At 35.0% G+C, this 26,340-nt stretch overlaps 1 protein-coding gene across 3 annotated transcripts in view; it reads left to right on the plus strand.

The window, feature by feature from the left end:
• Positions 1–26,340, plus strand: part of doc2b (double C2-like domains, beta) — a 223,447-nt gene that overhangs the window by 9,744 nt on the left and 187,363 nt on the right. For 2 of the 3 annotated variants that reach the window (XM_084113642.1, XM_084113641.1), the window contains exon 5: positions 9,915–10,001. In XM_084113642.1, coding sequence (XP_083969768.1) covers positions 9,915–10,001 — 87 coding nt within the window. The remainder of the gene's footprint in view (positions 1–9,914; positions 10,002–26,340) is intronic. The other variant, XM_084113643.1, reaches the window with a different exon arrangement.

Here is a 26,340-nt window from a genome sequence, read left to right on the forward strand (position 1 = left end):
CATTATTGTTATTAGATTGCTATTAGATCATGCCTCTGTGTTCAGTCATTAAATTACAATCTGTGTAATAGATGTGTGTTGATCATATACCATATGGATCTGATGCTGGATTATTGCTGAAATTAGATTAGTAGTGAAGCATTACAGCCTTCTATGGTCATCAGAGGGGCTTTTAGCAAGTTGATCTTCTGATTTGGATGGTTGCTAGACTGTTACTAGGCTGATTATCAGCAGTTTTGTCATCTGCCAGGTGAAAATCATAACTTTTTGCTTTAAAAAGTATCATTCTACTAAGAGCTGCATGTTTTGAAGTAGTATTCATCTCTGAGGTACAAAGTATTGAGTTACATGCTGAAATATAATACTTGGGATGAGAAACAAACCATGACTGAGTATGAGATGCACAATTTATCTGTTTTCAGCTCATATTAGAGATTTTTTTTTTCTTATCTGTATTGATTGATATTGAATATTTAATTGTGCATGCATGCTCAATTGATCTATTTTTACATTTAGATTACCTTTGCTGTCATCTAACACTCGCAAGTCTTTAATCTATAAACACTAATTATTTAATTAATAACACTGTTAAGTGCAATCTTAAAATGATTATCCATTTTTATACTGTACATTATAATGTTGTGATGCCTAAATTCAATCATTTTTTGATTGAAATTCTTTTCAACTAGTGCAAAATGCCCGTGCAAAATCAGTTTTTGTGTGTGTTTTTAGTAATTGTTGGTTTGGTGCCCGTGAAAGAGACTGTGACCGCATTGATTTCAGGGTTCAATGCGGTCACAGTCACAATGCGGTCTCCGCTGCGCGTCGGACGGTTCACGCCTCGCCGTCGTCCATTAAAACCTGATAATGGACACCTCGAAGGGCATTAACCCGCTTATACCATGGTTACTTACGAAAGAAATAAATATTTAATCAATTAATAATACTTTAATGTGTTTTAGAGTAAAAATCGTGAGGGTTTTTATTTATTAAGTCGAGCGCACTATTTAATATCTCCCGTATACAGGCGTTGCCAAGCAACGTGGCCACAGCGACCCGACCGCAGCAGTTGATCAGTGAGTTTGAGCCAGCGCAATCATTTAGAACTGTCATCAGGCAAATTGACGGGACGCCTTTCCTAGGTGTCCATTATCACTTTTTAACGGACACCCTGCAGCCAATCAGAATCGAGTATTCACCCAGACCATGGTATAAGTAAGGGTTAATGCCCGACGAGGTGTCCATTATCAGGTTTTAATGGACGACGGCGAGGCGTGAACCGTCCGACGCGCAGCGGAGGACGTTTGCCTCCGCCGAAGTCCATTAAAACCTGATAATGGACACCTCGAAGGGCATTAACCCGCTTATACCATGGTTACTTACGAAAGAAAGAAATATTTAATCAATTAATAATACTTTAATGTGTTTTAGAGTAAAAATCGTGAGGGTTTTTATTTATTAAATCGAGCGCACTATTTAATATCTCCCGTATACAGGCGTTGCCAAGCAACGTGGCCACAGCGACCCGACCGCAGCAGTTGATCAGTGAGTTTGAGCCAGCGCAATCATTTAGAACTGTCATCAGGCAAATTGACGGGACGCCTTTCCTAGGTGTCCATTATCACTTTTTAACGGACACCCTGCAGCCAATCAGAATCGAGTATTCACCCAGACCATGGTATAATCAGAAGTAAACAGTGTAGCTGACTGAGTGTTTATGTCAGAATGTTTATTTTTAAACCACAACCTTTTAAAAATGATATATTTAACGATATCTTTTGCATTTCTCATCCAAACAACGTCAAACTTGGCACTGCACTTACTCATGCCCGTGGCAAGACACCTGTCGAATTTGAAATCCATCGAACTAACGGTTCGAGAGATATGTGGTTAACAGACACACAGACAGACACACACACACAGACAGACAGACATACAGACATACAGACATACAGACATACAGACAGACAGACGTTTCTGTAATTTATAGATAGATCAAATTATTTTGGATTGTAATATCAGCCATTTTATTGGTTAGCTGCCATAAAAAATAATCATCAGCCTATCAGCTTCTTAAAGTTGGCATGAAACAGTTGTTGTAGTCTTGTATTCCCTGCTGTGACGTATATCCGAGTAAAACCGCTTCTTGAACAAGAAAAAATGTAGGCCGGAATTGATTCTGTCCAATCGGAATTGATCAGATGGTTTGCCATTGGTCGATCTCATGTGAGTGACAGGTTGTCCCGCCCTCGCCGCATTAGAGACGAGAAGAGATGTCACTGCAAGAGGGAGGCGAAGTTATTTTGATTAAAGATTTTTATTTTATTTATTTAACCTTTATTTACCCAGGTAAGCACATTGAGAACACTTTCTCATTTACAATGGCGACCTGGCCAAGATAAGAGCGTCGAGGTACAAAAGTTACACATGTAATTACAAGACAAAACAGATCAAACATTTACAAATTTATACAAGTAGTACAAAAGGTGTCAATATATTGAGGTAATGATTATTAAATAAAACGGCGTTGCTCTATGCCATACAATCAATAGACGAAATAAATATAGAGGTCTAATAAGAGGTAATATTGTCGAGTACAAATTGAATATGCTTAAAACAATATGAAAAGTGAAAAATGTCGAATAGCAAGTGACCATTGCTGAATAAAAAAATTAAAAAAATTAAAAAATAAAAATAAATTAAAAAATAATAAAAAAACAAACAGACATAAAGACAGCCATGGTATATTAAAATGTACAAATACATATATTAATGACTAAAGTGTGAGTCGGGTTAGCATGTACAATGGTCTGACAATGTGTTTGCTAATAATAATTTGAATGTAGATAACGGGACAATGGATTCAAGCTTCAGAGATTTTTGAAGTGTATTCCAATCGTTAACAGCGGAAAACTGGAAAGAAAGGCGGCCAAAGGAGGTACGGACTTTAGTAGCAGTCAAAGTGATATACCTGCTTGAACGAAGGTTCATAAAGATTATGAGGTACATGAATCTGAAAAAAATAATGTGCACAGTAGTAATATGTGGATCGTGGTTATATCCGTAGACGCTGCAAATAATCCGCGGGTCAGGTGGGCCAAGTAATAAATAAAAAAACATTCCAATTAGACATGCACCAATAAAAAATATCTCTCCCAAATAATGCTGCAAAATAACCCTTGCATTTGCTACACTATAAAATTAGTGGTTACAATTCACAACAGAGGTATTATATTTATTTTCAGATATAATAATTGCACAAAAAAACCTGAAATGTTTATTGCACATAAGGTAGTTTTCATGGCAAATTTATTCAAACATACATGTATAATTAAAAGTAAATAAACTCCTTTAGTGTCTTTTTATAGCTAACTAACAAACTGAACTTCGGATGACTTTCCTGAGGTAAATGCAATGTTAAGTGACATTGTTCACAAGCTGTTTTATTGATATCTTTCTGCAGTTGAGTGATTACATGATATGGATTTTGGTAAGTTGTACTGTATCCTTCAACATGCCTTCTGATATTCATGCATGTTTTTTCGAAATATAACTTGTATTAACCCTTAAACAGGCAAGAGTAGAAAATGATAAGCAACAAATAATTTCATGTCATTTTTTTATATCATCTGGACTTAAGTAAATCATATCCAAAAGAATTTAAAAAAAAAGTTATGTATTTTGGATTTCATGAGTTGTGACTCCCAGATCACATTGCCTGTTTAGGGTATAAAAAAAGGACCAAACCTATAACTGTAACTGCCATTGCATGTTTAAAACAATTATATCCTATACTTCAACTCATATAATGTTGACATATTATATATCATTGGAAAGCTTACAAACTCAAGATTCAGCCTGTGAAAACCGTTTTGAAATCGGACCTTGCGTTACCATAAAAATGTTTAAAAAAAATTGGTAAAATGGTAAAAAATGTTGGATTTAGGTCAGGCTAACTAATTGATCACAGATAACTTGAAGCAAATCATGTGACCAGCATACTCAAGACAGACAGGCTGTATCAGTTTAACCTGTAAATTTTATAATTTGTAAAAAAAAAAAAAATACCTCAGAATACAAAGATTGTTACAAAAATGAATACAATGTTAATCCCTTTTTTATACCCAAAAGTGGCAATGTGACTCAGGTGTAACATATATTTCAAAACGTGCTAATTTGCTAAATAACAACATGAACAACATTTTTATAAATTTTCTTTTTCAGCACCTTAAAACAATTTCATAATTAATGTTAGCAGTGTTAGTATTATTTTTTCAAAAGAAAAGTAAGTTTAATATATATTCACTTATCTCAAAATCTGAATGTCCTGCACCACTGGCAGCCATGTTGGATTGAGGTCAGGCTGACTAATTAATCACATGTGACCAGCATACTCAAGACAGACCAGGCTGTGATAAATGATAAAAGGATTTGATGAAAAAATCATTCTTACGCCCCAAAAAAGACGACAAAAACTATGTTACACCCAGATCACATTGCCAGTTTTAGGGTTAAAGTGGAAGAAAAGACTCATGCTCTGTGCTGCTGTTTGACCTGAGGCGCTACAGCGATCTGTCACGTCACATTTAAGAGTGTCAAAAAGCCATTTATTGTTTGAATTTCGTGATAATGGACACAATTTGAAAGATGAGACTTTGTTTCTTAGCAGAAGTAACTAAGCACAAAACTTTTTGCGATCAATGGATGTTTGCTGTAGGGAAAAACCGTGGACTTGGCAACCCTGGCTTGAACTATGGGTGATTCAAGGCTCAAATAGCCTACTTTTATGTAGCTATTTTTTTACTTTTAATGCGTTATTGTCATGTTAACTTGCCCTAAGTTCAACACAAGAGATTTTCTTCATAAGCATACGAGTTGCAGTTTGACACATTTTTCCGCACCCTTTTGATTGACAGGATATAAACGAGCCTGTGGTCGATCATTGGGGTCCTGTTATGCTTTTCCACTTTGTAATGTTGCTGTTAGGGAATATAAAGATCGGCAAGGTTACAAAGCTCAAAGTTATTTAACAGAATCCACTTTCCAAGAACTTCACCGCGATTTTTTTAAATGTTTCTGATTTAAATAATCCACTCCCACGTGATACGCAAAAACCATTTCTTATTTAAGGCCATTCCTGTTTGGAATATGTAATTGTGTATTGTCAACAATAAACATAAACATTCAGCATTTCCATTTTGTAGTGCGGATCATTCATTGAAACTTTAAACTGATTCTCATGTTTAAGAATCTGTTATCTGCTTGACAAATAGGTGCTTGTTTGTTAAATTGAGCTTATAGTTTCCACTGTAATTGGCAAAGAACATGCATTATATCTGTGAAATTGGAATGCATTGTTGTAATGTTAATTTTATCCTGGGCACAGAATGCAAAACCTGCTCTTCCTCTCCAGGGGCGTGTCTAGGGGATAAGCCCTGCCTCCCCTGAGAAATGATCTGTCCATCTGATGATAAATTAGAAAAGAAAAATGTTCGCTATTTTTTTTCGCTAATTCTGACCTAAGGTGATGTCTTGTGTTCTCCTTCAGATCAAGGTTCATAACCAGAACGTTCATTAAAAAAATTTGCCTATTGCTTTTCTATTGGCCGTTTTGAGTAGGGGTGTGTCAGTCTGCTGCCGCAGCTCATTAACAACCAGAGAGCGCAGCAGTCACAGTTCACGCTGCACACAGATGATATAGATTCTGATCTGTTGGCAGCTCGTGTGAAAACGCTCACTGCTCACAACTTTGTTCTTTTTTCTCATTTAATGCTAGTGTGTTCTTATAAGCTTTTCCTGAAAGTCTTGTAGTTGCTTAATTGCTTAAAGGGATAATTCACCCAAAACTTTAACTATCAGGCTGATTTTTTTGATCATTTTGATTTCATGGTGACTAAGTATGACTGTTTCAGAACAGGTTTATTTTTTCACAAACACTCTCCATGTATACTATTGTTCAGCTAAAATAAATAAATAAAGTCCCATCCCACACTCGCTCCATTGGCTGAGATTGGCAGAAGGCTGCCTCCAAGCTTTCTGATTGGCTAAGACATGCAGGCTGCAGTCAGGTTAATTTTTTTCCATTTGTAGAGCCTGGAGCTGTCACAGAGTGAAGTGCGATTTCTCAAGACACCCATTTCAGTGATATCTGTCAGGCAGTAAGGACATTTTATGCATGGTATTAAACCGCTTACGGCAGCTTTAAAGATGGCTCTCGCTCACAGAGGGATCTTTAGAAGTATTTAACGGAAATTGAACAGATTTTTTCTCTCTGTTCCTCCCTCGCTCGCTCTATCTCAAAGCAATTTTAGTGTAAAGAAGTTCTGCTGAAACTAAATGACTTGCACTTCTCTTTTCTTATTACTACAGCGTATCACAGCCCTTAACTGCAAATTGATTCTTAAAAACCAAGCCGTCAGAGTCTACAGTAATACCTCCCACTGTAATTTAATTTTAGTGTGGAGGGGGACATTGCTTCTCACAATCAGCACGATTGCAGGGTGGACATGTTTCTACTTCCACATATTAAAAATTTCATTTCCATTTATCTTGCAGGTAAACTTGGCAAATTAAATGTAATCTTAAAAACAACTGTTAAATAATCACTTTCCTGTATGTTGTTATAATGTAAATATTTATAAATATGTCCTTGTTACACGTTACATGTAGTTACTTTGTAATAACTATAAATTATGCATAATTGCATCCAGCTAATCCAAAATCAAACCTCAATCCTAACCCTATAGTAAGTACATGTAGTTAATTAATATTACTCAGTACTTAAATGTATAATTACACTGTAACATGGACACCTTAAAATAAAGTGTAGCCTAAACTAATAAAATAAAGATGCATAGCATACAGTGCTTTACAGATGCTAATTTAAAAGAAATATACAAATAAAGACATGAAGAGCATTTCAAAATATACAATATCAGGAAAACTTAATAGAACAAACACAAAATACTCCATAAAGTGTAAGATCCAAAAACACAATAAGATTTATTAACAAAGTATTAATCAAGTCTAATAAATGAATTTATCACAAATTAATGATATTTCAAAATAGACACAGTTTCAGCGAATCTAATATTCCTGGGCAGACTGTTCCACAGCATTGGAGCCTTCACTGCAAAACTTCTTTTGCTTTCACCATTTGTTTTACATCTGAATCTTGGAACAGCCAACAATTTATAACAAGAATAAGACATCTGACTTTTTCATGAGGTCTTAAGTTCTGCTAAATACTTAATATAGCAATAATAAGATCTTAAAATCAACCCGAAAATGAACTGGTAACCAAAGTAAAGAAGCTAAAACTTGAACGTATATAGAGTATATTTGTTTTTTGTTTTTAATACATTTACTTGTAAAGCCAAATTGTGGAAGATAAGACTTTTTTTTTTTCAGATAAAAAAATTGCTTGTATTTAATTTTCTTATGTTTGACCCCCTTCATCCAGAATGCAGAATCCCTGAAAATATTCAAAAGACAGCTGAAAACTCATCTCTTCTGTGAGCTCTTAAACCTCATCATAAAAAAATACTATGCTTTTACTTTCCTTTAATCCCTCCATATTCTAGCTTATGCTACTCACAGCAATATCTGAAACTTTCTATTTTGAGCACTTCTTGTGCTACATTCTACATTCCAAAGCAAAATATTGTAATTTTTACTCCACTACATTTCATAAAATCATGCCTTTCCTCATTTTTTGAACTGAAGAAATCGCCACCCAATCCGTTAGTTTGCAAATCGCACTGAACGATTAATTCGTGAATTGAACTCATCTGAATGCATCTGTTCTCGAGTCAGCAACTCCATAATTCAAATGATCAGAGTGAGATGAGTTAAAGGGGTGGTTGATTATGATTTCACTTTTCTAACTTTAGTTAGTGTGTAATGTTGCTGGTTGAGCATAAACAACATCTGCAAAATTACAATGCTCAAAGTTCAAAGCAAAGGGAGATATTTGCTTTTAAAGAAATCGTTTTTAAAGGACTACAACAAACGGCTGGTAGGGACTACACGAGCTTCCTCCCGGGTTAGTGACATCACCAACCCTAAAATTTACATAAACCCCGCCCCCGGAACACGATTTATAGATTATCAAGACAGAATATGCTAATCAATGACTAGAAGATAATTACACATAAGCTACATAAATTCTTCAACTAACCATTCAGAAACGTCCTGTTGCATTCTACATGTTGTCACTTCTTCTTGAGTCTCTCGATCTTTCTGACTTTCTGGCATTATACCACCCCTTTAATAATTCACTGAATTGTTAAAGGAATAGTTCACTTAAAAATTTAAATTCTGTCATTATTTACTTACCCTCAGGTTGTTTCAAACCTGTATGAATTTCTTTCTTCTGCTGAACACAAAAGAAGATATTTTGAAGAATGTTGTTAACCAAACTGTTGATAGATCCCATTGATTTCCATAGTAATAAAAACAAAGATACTATGGAAGTCAATGTGGTCCATCAACTGACTGGTTAACAACATTCTTCAAAATATCTTGTGAACACAAGATCTTGCTGAACAGCAGAAGAAAGAAATTCATACAGGTTTATGCTACTCGGAGCATATGACCTGTATGTCATAATCATTTGTTAACAAACAAGTATTACTTCAATGAGCTCATTATTTCTGCCTTAAAGTATTACATTGTTTAAATGAATACATTTTTTAGCTAACTGTGATTTGTATATGTACTTTTCTGAAATACATAACGTAGACATTTACCTCTGATATTGTAATGCGGACTCATGCACGTTTTCTGTCCACATGTGTGTATTACCGTCCGAATGGGGAAGATTTTTGGTAAAAACTAAACATAATGTTAAAATAATTCAAATGAATGCCCATCCCGTAGTAGCTTCAAATGATGAAAAACTGGTATGTTTGCATAGTGTTCGTCTTAAAATGTTATACATTTTGCCCTTTGTTACGTTTTTGTATTCTGTGTTTGTCAACACATTTACACACATTTTGTTTTTCCTCGTTTTTATATACTATATGGTGTATTTATTTTTATTTTTTTTCTCTTGTTTGCTCACTTGAATTATCAGTAGTAGTTATCAGTGTGACAAGTTCTGGTGATAAAATAAAACGTTTTCTTACTGGCAGATCAATACATATTATGTGTCTGCATAATCAATGAGGACATCAATGACTAGTGCTGGCTACTTAATTCATAATGATGTCAGACTGAGCTCTATCTGTCTGTCTACTACATTATAAACCCTCCTCCCCCCACACATATTTTCAGCAGTAGGATGGTGTATATAAAATTGCAAAATAAATAAACATTTATTAATCAGTACTTTTTACTATTATTACTTGGGTATATTAATAATCAAGTACTTTTGTTAGAGTAAAATTGAAAAGGAGTACTTGATACTTTTTCTGGAGTATGTTAGGGTGTCTGTACTTGTGTACTTCGTCCACCACTGTTCTCTTAAAAAAAAAGTATTTTAATATATTGTGATAGGGACCCAATTAGTCATTAGGAGAATCACACCGGGCTGGGACACGGAAGCAGTAGTTGGCGTGCAAGATGGGGGATTTAAAATTGGGATGTGCAAATAACGTGTCTAAGACCTTGTTTCAAACAAAGGTTAATAAAAGCAGTCTAAAACTAGCACTGTGCTGGTACCAAAAGCAGTGCCAACTCTTCTCTATAATCATTGAGGCCGGAGCTTCACTGCACTCAGACAGCGCTAACAATAACCTTTTCACTTCACTCCAAACACAGTCCGTTAACTAGTGCCCCTTTCTACTAGTGACAGTAGCCATTTTCCCATAAAAAACTTTTTTTTTTCTTAAAATAATGTATTCTTATTTTACAATAGTTATCAGGTTGTGTTTGTTTGACCTGTTCTATACCTATGCATGTTTGTGTTGCAGAAGGTGTGCACCAAATGCGGAATCGAGACACCAGGCAGTCAAAAAAGGGCTCAATGGCTTTGCAAGATCTGCAGTGAACAGAGAGAGGTACAGTACTACAAATGTTTTCACTTCATGCTAAATGACCCCATTTTGTCTTTAGAAGAACTAGTTGTTCAGATGTTAGAACTTGGATGAAGAATACCAATAATAGATTATGAAAAATTCCAAGACATTTAATTTCTATACTGATAACCAACACAGTCTCAGACAGACCGCCTACAGTCTGCCCACGTTCTGACCATCTAAAGCATTTTGCAGACTTACAAAACTGGGAAGCACTTGTGAAAATCTCAAAGTCCAAAGGGATTCCCTGGTTGCACTGCAACTCTGGAGTCTAGGTGCACAGGGTTTTATCACAGTAACGCTTTTTATCATGTCTGGTGACCAAGACTATGGCAGTGAAACTAAAATACAGTATGTGTTGCGCAAAAATATTTAGCCATTACTTGCAAATACTGTGGGTTCGTTCAATTTTACTTTTAGTACGATTGTTTTAAACACGTAAAACTGCGCAGCATTAACCAACCAAATCATTTGACAAATAGTCACATATCAGTAACAGGCTAAAATAGAATTACATTTCACGTTCCTTGCAGCTAATTCATTACGATGACATAAAATAGTGTGATCAAATGTACAGGTAATACAAAAACTAATTTACCTCATCCGTGAACATGATTCGTGAATTCCATACATCTCTGGATAGTGAAAATGACATCTCCCATTGTTCCACTCTCCTTCATAGCATCATCAATCTTCACCTTTGTTATTGTTTTGAAAATGCGACCTCTGGCGGCGAAAACGTACAATATTGTGCCTTTAAGTGAACGAGTTGAGAAAGAAATCGGATGTGTATCATTATACTGGATCTGTGCGTGCATGGGGTCTTAAAGTGACAGCAATCTACAAATACCAGCTGTTGTCTGTCATGTTAATTAAACAACAAAACACAGCTTAAACAAAGATTAATTAACAGACAGACACACACACACACACACACACACGCTCACACACAAGCTCTTGAAGCTCCGCCCTCTGTGCCGGGAGCATCAGCTCATTTGCATTTAAAGGGACACACACGAAACGACACGTTTTTACTGCCCCTCAAAAAGGCACAATTTTAACATGCTGTACAAAATTATCTGTGGGGTATTTTGAGCTAAAACATCACATACACTCTGGGGACAACAGACACTTATTTTACATATTGTAAAAAGGGGCATTATACCACACCTTTAAGTAATAAATGGAAAGCTAAATTACCCCACCCCCCAATTTTTTTTTTCTTGCTGATCCAAAAAAAGATCTGATCTGTGACTTAAAAACCATAATATGATCCGAACCGTGAGTTTTGTGATCCGTTGAACCACTAACGGTTCCCATCATGGGATCATTTTGTGGATTTAGTTTTAATTAATTAGTTTTGGTGTAATTCTTTCTTCTTCTTTTTTTTAATTGATTAAATTTGATTCATGACACAATTTGTAATTTGTATTTGCAATCTTTTAAGACATTTCACATTTTTGGAATTCATATCCATTGACATTTCAGTCAAATGGTTTCTTACTACACTTAATAACCTACACTTATACATTTTGCATCAGTTTGGCTTCATTATATTTACTTTTTTAGGCCTATTTTTTTTTTTTAAATTCCCCCTACATCGTGAACACTTTTAGCAGCAGAACAGCAAAAGTGAAAATGATGGTTGACAAAGGTTATGACACTAATAATAAGACAAGTAATGAGTAGTCACAGTAAGGTGAATCAGGCCGTATTGTTTGTGGTCAGACTGATGATTTACTATTGGATGTTAATAAGAAAAATCTCATCTCTTTTAAGAAGGCTCCTTGTGGAGAAATTGAATTGCTGCCTCTGTTGATTGGGGTTTGTGTGTGTATTTAAGGCTCAGGGTCATCATGAAAGGAGGAGATGAAAGGGGAATCATTTAGCCTTCCAACCTCAGATAGTTCAAAACCACAGGCAGACTGTAATGCAGCCTAAAACATTCAGTGTGACCATGTCGAGTACATTAAAAATCAATAAATACAAATAGCTGATTCAGGTTTAAATTGTGCTCCAAGAATAGAACCACGATGCAATTGAAAGGACGCTTCCTCTATCAGATGCTTTAAAGGAAAGTGTGATAGTGCAGTTTTCACAAATATTAAATTCTTTCCATAAAGTTTTTCCTTCATACGGGTCCATAAAAACATGTGCAGTTCATTTTTAGTTCAACAAAACTGCACCGCTGTCAATAAAATAGGCTTCATTTCCAACTCGGAGCTGCAAAATGTGATACAGGCTCCATGCTGGCAAACTGTCTTATCACAGGTTAGGCAGATAATAGAGGCTTGTTGTCAAAAAGATTGTTTCTTACTGGATTTGGAGACAGTTTTGACACTTCTGTCAGTGCTCTTCCTGTTAGATGAGTGCTCTAGGTTTGCAGTTGAAACATTCTTTACTTTTCTTTATTCATTTTTTTATCTGGAAGACATGATATCTTCCTGTTCCATGTCAGCTCAGGCTTCACTTGCGTTTTCACACTTTGGTTTTAGAAATTCTGACTATACTAGTATTTTTAGTAGTGATGGTGCATGTTATATGTCAACCTAAAACACTTGCCCTCGTGTCATTCCAAACCTGTATGCCTTACTTTCTTATCCAGAACAAATGTTTCAACTGTTTTTGTCCATACAGTTAAAGTCAGTGGGATCCAAAACATCCCTGGACCCCATTGGCATTGACTGTAGACAAAATAAGTTTTTGTTTAGCTGATAATAAATTGTTATAATCAATTCATTAATCAAACTTATTTAATTAACAAAAAAATAGTTCTTGACAAACATTTACATTACTCATAAGGCAGTTTAAACTTATTGATTATATAATGATGTTCCTACTCTAATTGGTTGATGAAATACAACATTTAATTGGTGGCTGTAATAACTTGTTTTTGTAAAAGATTTATTCAAACATTCTTTAAAATAATAAACATCACTAACAGGTTAAGTAAAATATAATGAATGTGTAATATAGTGCGTATGTTTTGCACATTCTCCTCTCAAGTGTTTTTACTGTCAATCCATGGTTGAAACACTTGTTTGTTAACAAATAATTATGACAATCAGTATTCATTACTTCAATGAGCTCATTGTTTCTGCCTTAAATTATTACATTTTTAGCTAACTGTGACTTTGTATTTGTACATTTCTGAAATGCATAACTTATTTACCTCTGATAACAGATCACTCTAAATTGTAACGTGGACTCATGCACTTTCTGTAAACCTGCTTACATGAGACATTATACATTTCGTACTTTTTCTTAAAATATATCTTGTGATATTCTTTCATGTTTGTTTTGTGCTTTTACTAGTGGTAAAGTGTAAGAGATGATCAGTTCATGCTTGAACTGAGGCGGCTATAGTGTCATGTCACATTAAAGAGCGTCAAAAGGGTATTTATTGTTAGAATTTTGTGATAGGACTGACCTTTTGAAAGCTGAGACTGTTTCTAATCAAAATGAACCATCGTTACTGTTCGTATCACTGTGTATTCAAGTGCTGAGGATGCATAAGAAGCTGAAATTCAGATATGGTAATAGGCGTTTTGTTTCCGACACGCGCAGTAAGCGGTAGACCAATCACAACAGACCTGGCCATCTGACCAATCAGAGCAGAGTAGGCTCTTTGAAAGGAGGTGTTTAGAGAGACCAAATCTTTTATCAAACTCTTTCAGACATTGTGAGAAAAGAGGGGATGCTGCAAAGTATATTATGAGAGAAATTATTTTTTGATCTTGGATGCATGTAAACCTAATTCAGGAGATCAAAATTAGGAACCTTTAAAATGGCATAATAGGCACATTTTAAAATCAAAAAAGTAATATTATCAAGCCAGTACGAGTGTTCACACAGGTGACATGTTTATTTGTTGTAGCTTATCTACATTGCATGCGTAAGTTAGACGCTAACAGGTTCTGGAGAACCGCTAAAGAAAGTCACAGGTTCAGTCAGTGATTTCGGCCCTCCAAAATCATTGTGGTCCAAAAAAATTCCCGTTGCTAGAAATTCGGTGCTCATTCCATTAGTGCTATGGACATGTATGACATTTGAAATCCTGTGGCTTGTTGTGAAGAGTGTATGTATGTGTGTATATACTATTAAATTTTGATTCATATTTATTGTATTGTAAAGCCCTTTGGGTCAACTATGGTTGTGTTAAACTTGTGCTCTATAAATAAATAAACTAACTTGACTATTACTTTCCCAACTAGACAACTAAAAAAATGTCATAGACTTTAAATTGAGTGAGCGTTATCTGGAGACCAGAATAGAGACTTGGGATTGGACCAGTAAGCAGCCATGTGGATATGCCCAAGCAATGACCCAGAACACCCTGGCAACCACATAGCAACATGAACAAATCACTCAGAACACCTCAGTATCCATGTAGTAGTGTCCTTGAAACCAGTTTTGCATGGACACTGTGCAAATTATCGTCATATTCTATTCTACTGCAAATAAGAACAGAATAAGAAAGTTACTTGCTGTGTTTCATGTGTAAGAAAGCCAGCTGATCTGATGTTCCCCATGTATGTTTCCATTAGATTCTGAAAAGGTCAAAGAAAGATCCATTTAAGAAGTAATGAAATGTGTGTTTGGGGTTTGATAGGATTTGTCACTTCCCCGCTGCGCAGTCACAGTCAATAGTTTCATTCAATATAAGGGCTGTTTTTGCAAAAGCTTCTGTGCATAAAGCTTAAAAATATTGAAGAAATAATGTACAGGATAAAGAAAGGAATCAAAGGAATATTTCACATAATTTAATTATATCCTTATATCCTGTTGTATGCCAAACATGCATGTAATTTTTTGGGTTACACTTTATTTCGATGGTCCACTTTAGACATACACGTACTGTACTGTAGTGTAGTTGCCAAGTTACTTATAGGTATAGTATGTCAACTAACTATTATTAGAGTATAAGTAGACTGTAAGGTTAGTAGAATAAGTTGACGTAGTTGCAAAGTTACTTAAAGTGTTAGCAGATATTAAGCAGACAGGTAACACTAATGACTGGTAGCTGTAGTTGCAAAGTTAATTATAGTTAGGAGAATGTCTAAAGTGGACCACCAAAATAAAGTGTTACCCATTTTTTTCCATGGCACACACACACACGTGATTTTTTCAAAGAATGCACCTGACGTTTTTTCTTTTTTGGAACACACATTGTATTTTGAAAAATGTGTATTTTTTTTGTCCATACAGTCAATATCAATGGGGTCCATTTGGGAAATGTCTTAAGCCCTATTCGGACGGGACTAGTTTAACATGGAGAGGTGAGGTAAAGTAATAATTACCAGAGCTGCTCAGGGATTTTAGTCCCGTCCGAATGTGCATCTCAGTAATCATTACGGGCAATGTCAGTAAAGATTATGGCGACTTTTACCTTCAGTAAAAAGGCCTGGAAAAAAGTACCTCAGGTAATACTAATCCCGTGCGAATAGACCCGCTGTAAATATGTACGTAATTATTCCGTCATTTCATGTTTAAAAGTAATTTTCTGTGGGTTTTTTTGTGTATGGAGGCGCTTGAAAAAGCATTGTTCTGTTCTAGACAGTGGGACAAGTCTGTGGCAAAACCACATACAGGTGAAACTTGAAAAATTTGAATATCATGAATATATCTTAAAATATCATTAGAATGCAAAAGTTCATTTATTTCAGTAATTCAACTTAAAAGGTGAAACTAATATATTATAAAGACTCATTACATGCAAAGTGAGATATTTCAAGCCTTTATTTGTTATAATTTTGATGATTAAGGCTTACAGATTATGAAATCCCCAAATTCAAAATCTCTTTCAAAAGCTGTAAGCCATAATCATCAAAATTATAACAAATAAAGGCTTGAAATATCTCACTTTGCATGTAATGAGTTTATATAATATATTAGTTTCACCTTTTAAGTTGAATTACTGAAATAAATGTACTTTTGCACGATATTCTAAGTTTCACCTGTACTATTCAGATCAAAAAGAAGGTCGAAAGCACTTTTTAGAGGCACAAAACTTCTTTTAGCGTTAGATATGTGCCTATTACCAACATAATACAATCTGAATTTATTTAAGACATCCGACCGGACATAACTGTTTTAGATATACAAATATAGGTTATATATAGTGCGCACATGATATCAGGAAGCAACGTAATATGCACATGTTGACAGGGTGGTGACGGCGATGCGTAAACTGAGTTACCCCTCCCACTTCTTCTATAGTTTTACTGAGATTTCTTATTATTATTTCATTTCTTATTCCATTATTATTACAGACATCCTGTGGTAAAATTACATTGCCCCACCTCTCCATGTTAAACTAGTCCCGTCCGAATAGGGCTATTGTGTTTTCAAGACAGTTACCAACATTCTTCAAAATATCATCTTTTGTGTTCAGCAGGAGAAAGAAAGTAATACAGGTTTGGAATGAGAGGGAGTAAATGATGACAGAATATTTATTTTTAGGTGAACTATCCCTTTAAATTCTTAATGTTATAATTTAATTTGTTCCCATATTCAAGTACGACCTCTAAGCGATGCTGAGAAATATTCAGTTAGAAATTCAGCATTTCCCATTTACCTCAAAAAGAACTCTATATTGGCATGCACCTCGTCCTCATTACCCATGTCACAGAAATAACACATTGCCCTCCAGCACAGAGCTCAGCTTCAGTGACCCCATCTCCGGTCACATCCCGCTCAAACACACTAACCTTCAGCGCTAATCACAGCACATCAGAGCGCAGTTAGCCACAGATATGTGCTGTCAGACGCTCCATCATCACCCCTCTGTATTTAGAGCCCAGCAGGTAATATTGAGCAGTGAACGATGGGTAAAGAAAGAGTTGGACAGTGATAGGCTTAGAAGATCACTTATTAGCCTTAGGGTTTCACTTTGGTTCATGGTACTCTGAAAAGCCTTCTGTTACACATCACGGATAGGGGAAGTTTCTGAATTTGTGTTGGGAGTGTAGTGGCATTGGAAGGATCCTGATTCAAGTTGAACATACACTACTGTTTAAAAGTTTGGGCTCTAAGATTTTTTTTTAAAATGTCTTCTAAAAGTCTCACATAGTGAGTCTCTGTATATTTGATCATAAATGCAGTAAAAACAGTAATATTGTGAAATAATATTACAATTTAAAATAGCTATTTTCTATCTGAAAATATTCCAAAAATGTAATTGATTTCTGTGATGCAAAGCAGAATTTTAAGAATATCATTACAAATTACATCTTCAGTGTCACATGATCCTATCATGCTGATTTGGTGCTCAAAAACATTTTGTATGTTGAAAACGGTTGTGCTGCTTAATATTTTGTTAAAACTGTGGTACATAATTTTTAAAACTGAATTTATTTGAAAAAAATAAATAAAATTGTAACAGTGTAGATGTCTTTATTGTTACTTATGATCAATTGATGCATCTTTGCTGAATAGAAATATTCCTTTTGAAAAAAATGTACTGACCTATAACTTTTGAATGATAGTATCCTTGGTGAATCTTAATAATCTTGATGAATAATGAATTCGATCAGAATTGAACAATTACAGTTTATTTTATGATATACACTGTTTTAAAAAAACTATAATCATGAATAAATCTAGACATTGTGTTAGGGATTCACAATATATTGTTACCATTCATTTTTCATCTTGTACATGATAATGTTGATACATGATTGATTTTAGTTTGTAGTGTTTTATCTTTACAGAGACCATAACATGAAAATGCTTATTGGTATTGGCAAGAAATTGAATATCGGCATAGTTCTACTATTTATTTATTTTTGCCTGGTCATGAAGCAGGAAGTTCACAGAGAGTTAATTGAAATATTGGTGTTGCCAAACCATATTTATACTTGTGTACAGATTGGGCATCAGTGTGTAGTACAGATGTTAATTCAGGGAGGCAGACATGAATACTTGAAGATTTGACACTGTCATTCAATCATTATGGCTGCCCATGCATGGGCAGCCATAATGATTGAATGACAGTGTCAAATCTTCAAGTATTCATGTCTGCCTCCCTGAATTAACATCTGTACTACACACTGATGCCCAATCTGTAAAAAATCTTTTTTACTGATCAATCAATCTTTAACTGATGCCCAATCTTGAAATTTGGTGTCTATACACCAAGCATAAGCATATAAGACATGTCTTATATGCTTATGCTTGGTGTATAGACACCAAATTTCAAAGGTTCATTGAGTTTGAGTTAACATTGTGATCTTGTTGATGTTAGCATATTTTCTACTATCATAATAGGTAGAGACTACTATAAGTAATCCATTGGCAAATTTTCAGACTCACTAACCTTTAATAAACAATTCTTTTGTCAGAACATGCTGATTTTATGCTTATAAAGACACAAGATGCATTAAAACAAAAACATGGATGGACTTTCGCTGCTTTTTAAGGGAATAAATACTAGTTTAGTCTTTCGTCTCATCGGGAAAGCACAAGGACCACAGAGCAATCCCCCGCATCAATTCTGCATCCATCCGTTCGGCCTGTGCTGCTATCAGATTACTTCTTGCTCTCTTCCCAGGACCTGTGGTTTTTACAGAGAGCGTCAGTGTTACCCCTGCCCTCTCAGGTTAAACGCACAGCCACAATAAACACAGATGGCTCGAGCCCCGCTGATACTGTCCCAGGAGGCTGAACTACAAGACAGCTCTGTTTGAGAAGCGTTTTCATCAACAGGACATAGCTTACCAGCACAGGAGAGAGATTCACTGCATGCTCCAAGATGCAAAATATGAAAGCAACATTTACAATCGTTTAAAAAGCAATCAACATAAAAAAATACTATCATAAGTACATGCATATATGCTTACAGCACTCCCCTGAGTTTTTTTGATTGATCCTATTATCCTAAATTATATACACATGCTATTCTATTACTTAATAAAGTAGTATACATTCAAACATCTTACATCATCATTCAAAAGTTTTGGGTCTTTTTTTTTTTTTTTTTACAAATTTTATGAAAGAAGTATCTTATGCTCACCATAGCTGCATTTATTTGATCAAAACCAGTAATATTGTGAAATGCACGGCCTGGCAGAAAAAGTCACTGTTTGGATTTAAATAGGCAAAATGCTTAAGATTCTAGCATGTCATTTGTTTGGTAACAGTTCCTCTAACCCTAATTGATGGAGTGTGTAGCTTTTCTTTTCTTAAACAGCCATGTAGGAAGACACATCATGACCATATTCCAGGATGACAATGTCAAGATTAATCCGGCTCCTCTTGATGGAAATAACATCACAACATTTATTTCCATCAAGAGGTGCATCAGTTTTTGGTCGAGATCTTGTATTGACAATGCAACTCTCTGTAAAGTCTCCTCTAGGACATCCCAAAGACTTTCAATGAATTTAAGGTCTGCACTCAGAGGTGTCAATTCATGTGTGTTAATGATTCTTCATGCTCCCTCCAAACCATTCTTTACACCTTGAATACATGAGTGTTTCATAGTTAACAGAAACTAAAACCATAAACCATTAAAAAACTTTTACTTTAAATAAAATAAATGTTAACTGAAATAAAATAAGTTTAAATGTTTTATATATTTTTTTTTTTTCAGCTAGTTGCCAAGGCAACCTATCTCATTTTCATTTAGTTTAACTTGATGTACTAAAATAACAAATTAAAACAGAAATAAAAATTAATAAAAACTACAAGACAAATGGAGAAAATCGAATAAAAATGACCAAATAAAACTATAAAAGTATTTGGTACTAAAATAACACTACACGCCTTAATCATTATTTTAAAAAAGTTTCTTACATTTTAAACAAATTATACCTTTTAAACACTTTTAATGATTTCTCACAAATATAAGATTTTTGGGGAGTTACACCACATGGCATTTTACAGACTTGAACTAATGGTCCGCAGGGCTTCTCTCTATGATATAGTTTCCTCAAGTCATGCAGGATTGACTTGAATTTTGTTAAAATGAGCATCATATCATTGACAAAATATTGAATAAGTCATATAGGTTTGAAATGGCAAGCGACTGACTGAGTTGATAGTATTTGAGCGATCCCTTTAAGGAATTTTATTTCAACTACGTATTTGTATTCCTTTGATAAATTCGTAAAGGGATAGTTCATCCAAAAATGAAAATAATCATCCATTATTCATCCAATAATGAAAATAATTTACTTTTGTACTTAAGTTCCATACCTCTATTAATTGATTTCTTCTGCTGAACACAAAAGAAGATAATTTAAAGAATATGGATAACCAAACCCCATTGATGGACCCCATTGACTTCCATAGTATGGAATAACTTAAGGGTGAGTAAATGACAGAATTAAAATTTTTGGGTGAACTATCCCTTTAATTCACTGGATGGGCGTTGAGATGCTAAAGTAGTGGAAATTATTATCTGATGAATACTATAATGTACTTCTAAGCACAAAAGATAACTGTGCTACATCACTTATCATAGATTCAAAGATCCAGTGTGTCATAGGAAAGTGTTTGTTTGTTGAATAAGTTTGTTATCCTGGAAATTTGCTCAGCGAGTTTACTCTGGCGTCGAGTAATGATGCTCATTAAATATGCCCTTATCTCCGAGCTGCACCAATCACATCGGGTTATCTGATATAGGCGGGCCAGAGGCGAGATGACAACAACACTGTGACGTCGAAGTCATTAGTAAACATTGCAAGATGGCTATGGATGAACACCAGTTGTTTGAAATGGCTTTGGCCGCTACAATGAACGAGTTAGACTTGGCTTTTTATCTAAAAGAGGAATAGAAGACGCCGCTTGAATCCTTCCTTTGCAAGAAGGGCGTTTTTGCTGTTTTGCCGACCGGATACGGCAAGAGTCTAATCTACCAGTTAGCTCCGCTGGTAGCTAAGGTATGGGGCTTGTGATTGGTCGTAGTGTTATCCAATTGCGTGCAGTGAGATTTTCAAATGCATGCTTGGTGCCGCCCCTCAAGCTGGCCGACCATTAATCTTTCAGATTTAGGTCTGGATTTCCAGGCTATAAGTTTGCTGAAACATTTGTAAATTTCTACCATTATAGAAACTTGACAATTTCCTCCATCTCTTTGCCAGGCCTTCAGATATAAATTCAGCCCTGTTCCACTCTAAATACTTCACTTTTTTATTTTAAGCCAGAAGGATCTGCTTTGCAGAGATTAGTGCAGTCCTATATCAGCCACAACGTCTGCTCTAAACTTGCCGTAATATTCTGTGCTGAAATGGAGAACAAATTGCAACCAATATGATCCAAAGCCAATAATTCTGCTTGGCAAGTAGTCCAATATGATGAGAAATATCACTTCGGTTAGAGTCATAATGCTGCCAGTGCCAAGTGCAGAAAGTGCTCATGCAAATTAATAGGCTTGTTAGGTAACGGATAGGATAGGCCCTGAAATGTCCTGCTGTCTAAATCTATACTGAGTGTGGGATTGGATTGATCTGCTCTAGTCTCCAGGGAACAAAGACTGCCCAGAGGCTGGATCCTTCATGCCAGTGAAACAAACAGTTTAGCTCATTTGATTAGTCAGTGCCAGAGAAAGAGGGGCTGACAGTTGGAGAAGTGCTGAGCAGATTTGTCAGAGTTCACTTATTTTTACAGTCTCTGCTGAAGTATTGGATTGTACAAAATATGTGAATGCCCTGGGTGAGGACATCTGTCAATACAGCATTGAATGCAGGGCAGGCTAGCATATTTTATATATAATTTTAGTCTCATTTATATCATAATATAGTTAAGCAATATCACAAGAGTAACGAGTGATAAAAAGTGATATTTTTGTCCCGAACAGCACAAGTGCAAATGTGTTATTGATTTTATACAACAGTTCAATAAATAAGTTAATACTGTGTTATATTTAAGACACAATATTGTCTGCTTTTGCTCAGTTTTGCTAATGAAAATATTACATATAAAGCCAGGGCAGAACTGTTGTGCGTCTCCGAGCAACTATATAATAATTCAATGCGATAATTCAGTGGCCCATTCATAAAGATCCATGTTTTTCATTCCTGAATGAATCAGCCGTTTAAATGACTCAAATTAATGAATGACTCAATGAATTACTCATTTAGACATTTAACACCACCTACTGGCAGTTTTAGTGTCTTATTTAGAGTATCATTTCATTAAGAAATAATTTCATTTTTATGAAAAAAAAAACCATTAAAGCTATAGTTCACCGAAAAATGTAAATTGTCGTCATTACTCACCCTCATGGCTGTTGAAGCCTAAAAGTGTGTGTAATTAATTCGATGTTAAATCCACACACACAAAAAAAAAATCGTAAGCTACTTTTTGTCATGTCTATTTGATGCTTTTCTCATTTAACTCAGTAATGACTTTAAATGATCTTTTGGGAGTAAATTCTCAGCCAAATTTAATGTGCGATTTATTAGATTGATTAATCGCCATATAGTGTTATTAATTAATCGCTTGACAGCCCTAATATATGTATGCTATAGCCTGCCTTGCTTTTGATGCTATATTGTCAGATGTCCTCACCCAAGCCAGATATACTGTCTTTTTAATTTGTAAGGTTCAAAATTAGATGCTTCCCTCTAGCTCAAAGAGTAGAGCATGGCACTAACAACGTCTAGGTCGTGGGTACGATTCCTAGGGAAGTGGTAAAAAGTTTACAGCACCTTGAATTCAATCTAAGTGACTTTGAAAGATCATGTGAGCTTTGCCATCGCAGGAATACAATATATTAAAAATAGTGTTTCACAATATTACTATTTTTACTGTATTGAGCATAGGGGACTTAAAAAAAACATTTATTTTATTTTATTAAAATAAAATATTAAACGGATAAATTATATTAAAAAATATATAAATGTTGCATATGTGTCATAGAACAGTTTCTTTCTTTTTTACATCAACACTGTGGTAGTGAAGTTTGAATAAACTAGTCAAGCTCAGAAATATGGTAATCTCAAAGCATTTCATATTAATTAATAAATAAATAAATATATATATATATAAACATTGTGCCACTGTGTCTGTAATCGTACCTATTGTTGCCATTTGACAGGTTGCAGAATTACTCTGTCTTGCTGTGTTGTAATGAAGTCTTACAAATCATTAATTCAGTAATTGCCTTCATTCATGATCTGCATGGTGGCATGCAACCTGCTATTACGGAAATAACCCAATAATGCCATGCTCGTGACTAATACACAATTATTCTTCTCAATTTTATTTCAGAATGGATTATTTTTGTGCTTTCTGTTTGTTTATATAATCAAATCATGTTTCAGAAATCACACAATGCGAATAATGAAAGTTGTAATTCATTGAACAAAAGTCATTGTAATTAACTATAAAAGAATTAAATTAAATTATTCATTACTCCAAATTACACCGCTGAACAATGTACGTCAAGAACCCATTTTAGCGATTATAATGAGGAGTGACTGTATTTTTAGAGAAGTGAACTGTTTGAGAATTTGTTTGACCTTTTGGAAACTCCTTGTTAACTATATTCTTGGTGAAACTAAACTAACGAAAGGCTTAAGGATGCTGTCAGTCAAGCGGTGGTCGCAGCAGAATGCTTTATCAGCCTGAGCATGAGCTCTTACACCTTATGATGTGGACACAGGAGAGCTGGGCCTGAGGCATAAACAGTGTCACACTTTTTTTTTATTATACACTCCCTTTCATGCTGTTGCTCAGATACTCAAAGCTTGGGCACAGAACTGGTTTATTCCTGAAGGATACTGAATCTCTGTTAGAGGGAAAATGGGAAAAGTGCTGCTGCTTTGAGTTTTAAAACGCATGTCTTTTGGCGAAAATTGAAAATTCTGTTAATATTTACCCACCCTCATGTCATTCCAAACCTGTATGACTTTTATTCTTACAGTTTGTGCAACACAAAATGCTGCATTTCAGAAGACTGTCCTGGCCACTCTTTTCCATAAAGAAAGTAAATGCAGGAGGTCTTTGCTGACAAAAATAAAATCATAAAAGGATCACAAGTATCATCCTTTATTCCAAGTCTTCGTCCTTGCGTTTCAGGAACATGATGAAATGTGCATACAAAGTATGAATATCTAGATTTCTTGGCATTAACTTGATCAAATGTGTAATAGAAATCTTTGTATCTTAATAAATGTTTTTAATTTCAAATAAATGCTGTTCTTTTGAACGTTTTACTCATTGTGGTGGAAATAGCGATTCTTTTTTTCAGGATTCTCCAAGTAGCACAACTGTTTTCAACATTGATAATATGTTTTTTGAGCACTAAATCAGCATAGAATGATTTCTGAAGGACCGTGTGACAATGCTGCTGAAAATTCCGCTTTGCATCAAAGAAAAAAAAGACATTTTAAAATATATTAAAATAGTAAACCGTTATATTAAATGGTAGTATCGTGAAGCATTATTTTGCATGTCATGCAAGCATGTTTGAGCAAAAACCAGAGAGGAGGAGGAGTTGTTGTTGCTGCTGTTTTTTGCACATTCAAAAAGTACAGTTGATCTGCCATTGACCATATTTGATGTGAATAAAACCCTAAATTGAATCTCTTCATCATAAAATGATTGTCCTTCAGAGGACTTGGATTAAACGGCTTTATTTATATGGATTGCTTTTAAAATAACTTTATGGAATTTTTTAAGCTTAAGTTTTAGTGGAATGGATTTTCAATGGAGGAACAGAAATCTCTTGGGATTCATTAAAATCTTCAATTGTGTTTCGAAGATAAATTAAAGCCTTATGGGTTTGGAATGACATGAGGGTGAATAAATGATGACTGAATTTTAACTTTTGGGTGAACTGTTCCTTTAAAGTCCCAGTCTCCATTCACTTTCATTATAAGGAACAAAATGTTCTTAAAAGAAATTACCTTTCGTGTTCCATAGAAAGGAGGAAAATCTTGCAGGTTTGGAATGACATGATATAATTTAATATGTTTTGGGGTCAAATATACCGGGCCCAGCTTTGATTGACATTCATAACCACCAAATCTCTGCACCACATGCCATTGTCCACATGACACTTTCTGGTCCTAGGTGGCCTAATGAGGTTCTGGCTGATTTGTCCTGGGTCGCAGGGCTCAAACGGTGCTTTTGGTCACCAGTGGTTGCACACCCACCCGCTACAAAAACTAATTTCACGAGACACTGCCTCCCCATTCAAATTAGCGATGCTATCACAAGACTAATTAAAATGCCAAGAGGAAATTGTTCAGTGCGATTTGCCTTTCATTCATCATATCCCAAATTTGCCAAATTTGATGTTTGCTATAATTGCTAAAGGCAATGGTATGTTTATCAGATGCATCTTGAGATGTTCAGTCATTTAACACCCCTACGCTCTGATGCTGTGGTACAGAATGTCTTGCAGAGCTACAGTTTGGGTTAATATTACTGGCTACACCCCTATTCCTCATTCTAGCCAATGGGATTGGATCTGATCCAGCTCTGTGCCATAATTTATTGGGTTGTATGACAAGTGCAATTTGCTTTCCTCTTATAGACATGGACATTGCACAGCCATGTGACCAAAACCATTTCATATATTTCCTATAAAAGCCCATGTGTTTCCTGTCACAACGCAATTTGTCTTGTCACATCCGAGGTCTGCGACAGTCATTTAAATAGCAGGCATAGTTTAAGGGTCTGCCAAAGGTGCTACTGTAAGCTTGATATTTCATAGGTCAATTATATTTTGTCTGGATCTATTAATGAATTCAAATATGCATTAAAAATCCAATTACAATCCATTACAATGTGTTGAATACCCATTCACAAAAGGCCTCATTAAAAAATGAAATTGTGGAAAGGAAAAATCTAATCTTTAATTTCTTTAGATTTATATTGCAGACCTTGATGAGTGTGTATCAAGGTCAAGAAGCTGCAAGAAGCAGATGATTTGGTATTTTAATGATATGAGGTTTGTTTAGGTGAAAAATGAGTTGTCAAAACCATTTTAATTCAATATGAAAACAAATATATGTGTGTTGAAAGATTTGTCCCCCCCCCCCAATTTTAGACACATATTTGTAATTGACCCTCAGAAATAACATATGTGTCCAACATAAAATGTATAGATATCTTTAAAATGGATAAGCCTATTTCTATCCTAACTAGTCATGATTAGGTGGTTAGCTACAGGTTTTTTAGTTTTTTGTTTGTTTGTTTGTTTTTTCTCATGCTGTCTATCCCAAATTAAACCTAACCACAACTTGGGAGTCATTGGTTTACATACTGTATCCCCATAATGCATGTTTGAACGGTTTTAACTGATAGCAACTTGCACTGACATACCTGAAAATATGTCAATGCCATTGTTTTATTTCAAGATGCACAC

The sequence above is a fragment of the Abramis brama genome (genome assembly GCF_963993115.1).
Source record: "Abramis brama genome assembly, chromosome: 5".
Taxonomy (NCBI): Eukaryota; Metazoa; Chordata; class Actinopteri; order Cypriniformes; family Leuciscidae; genus Abramis; species Abramis brama.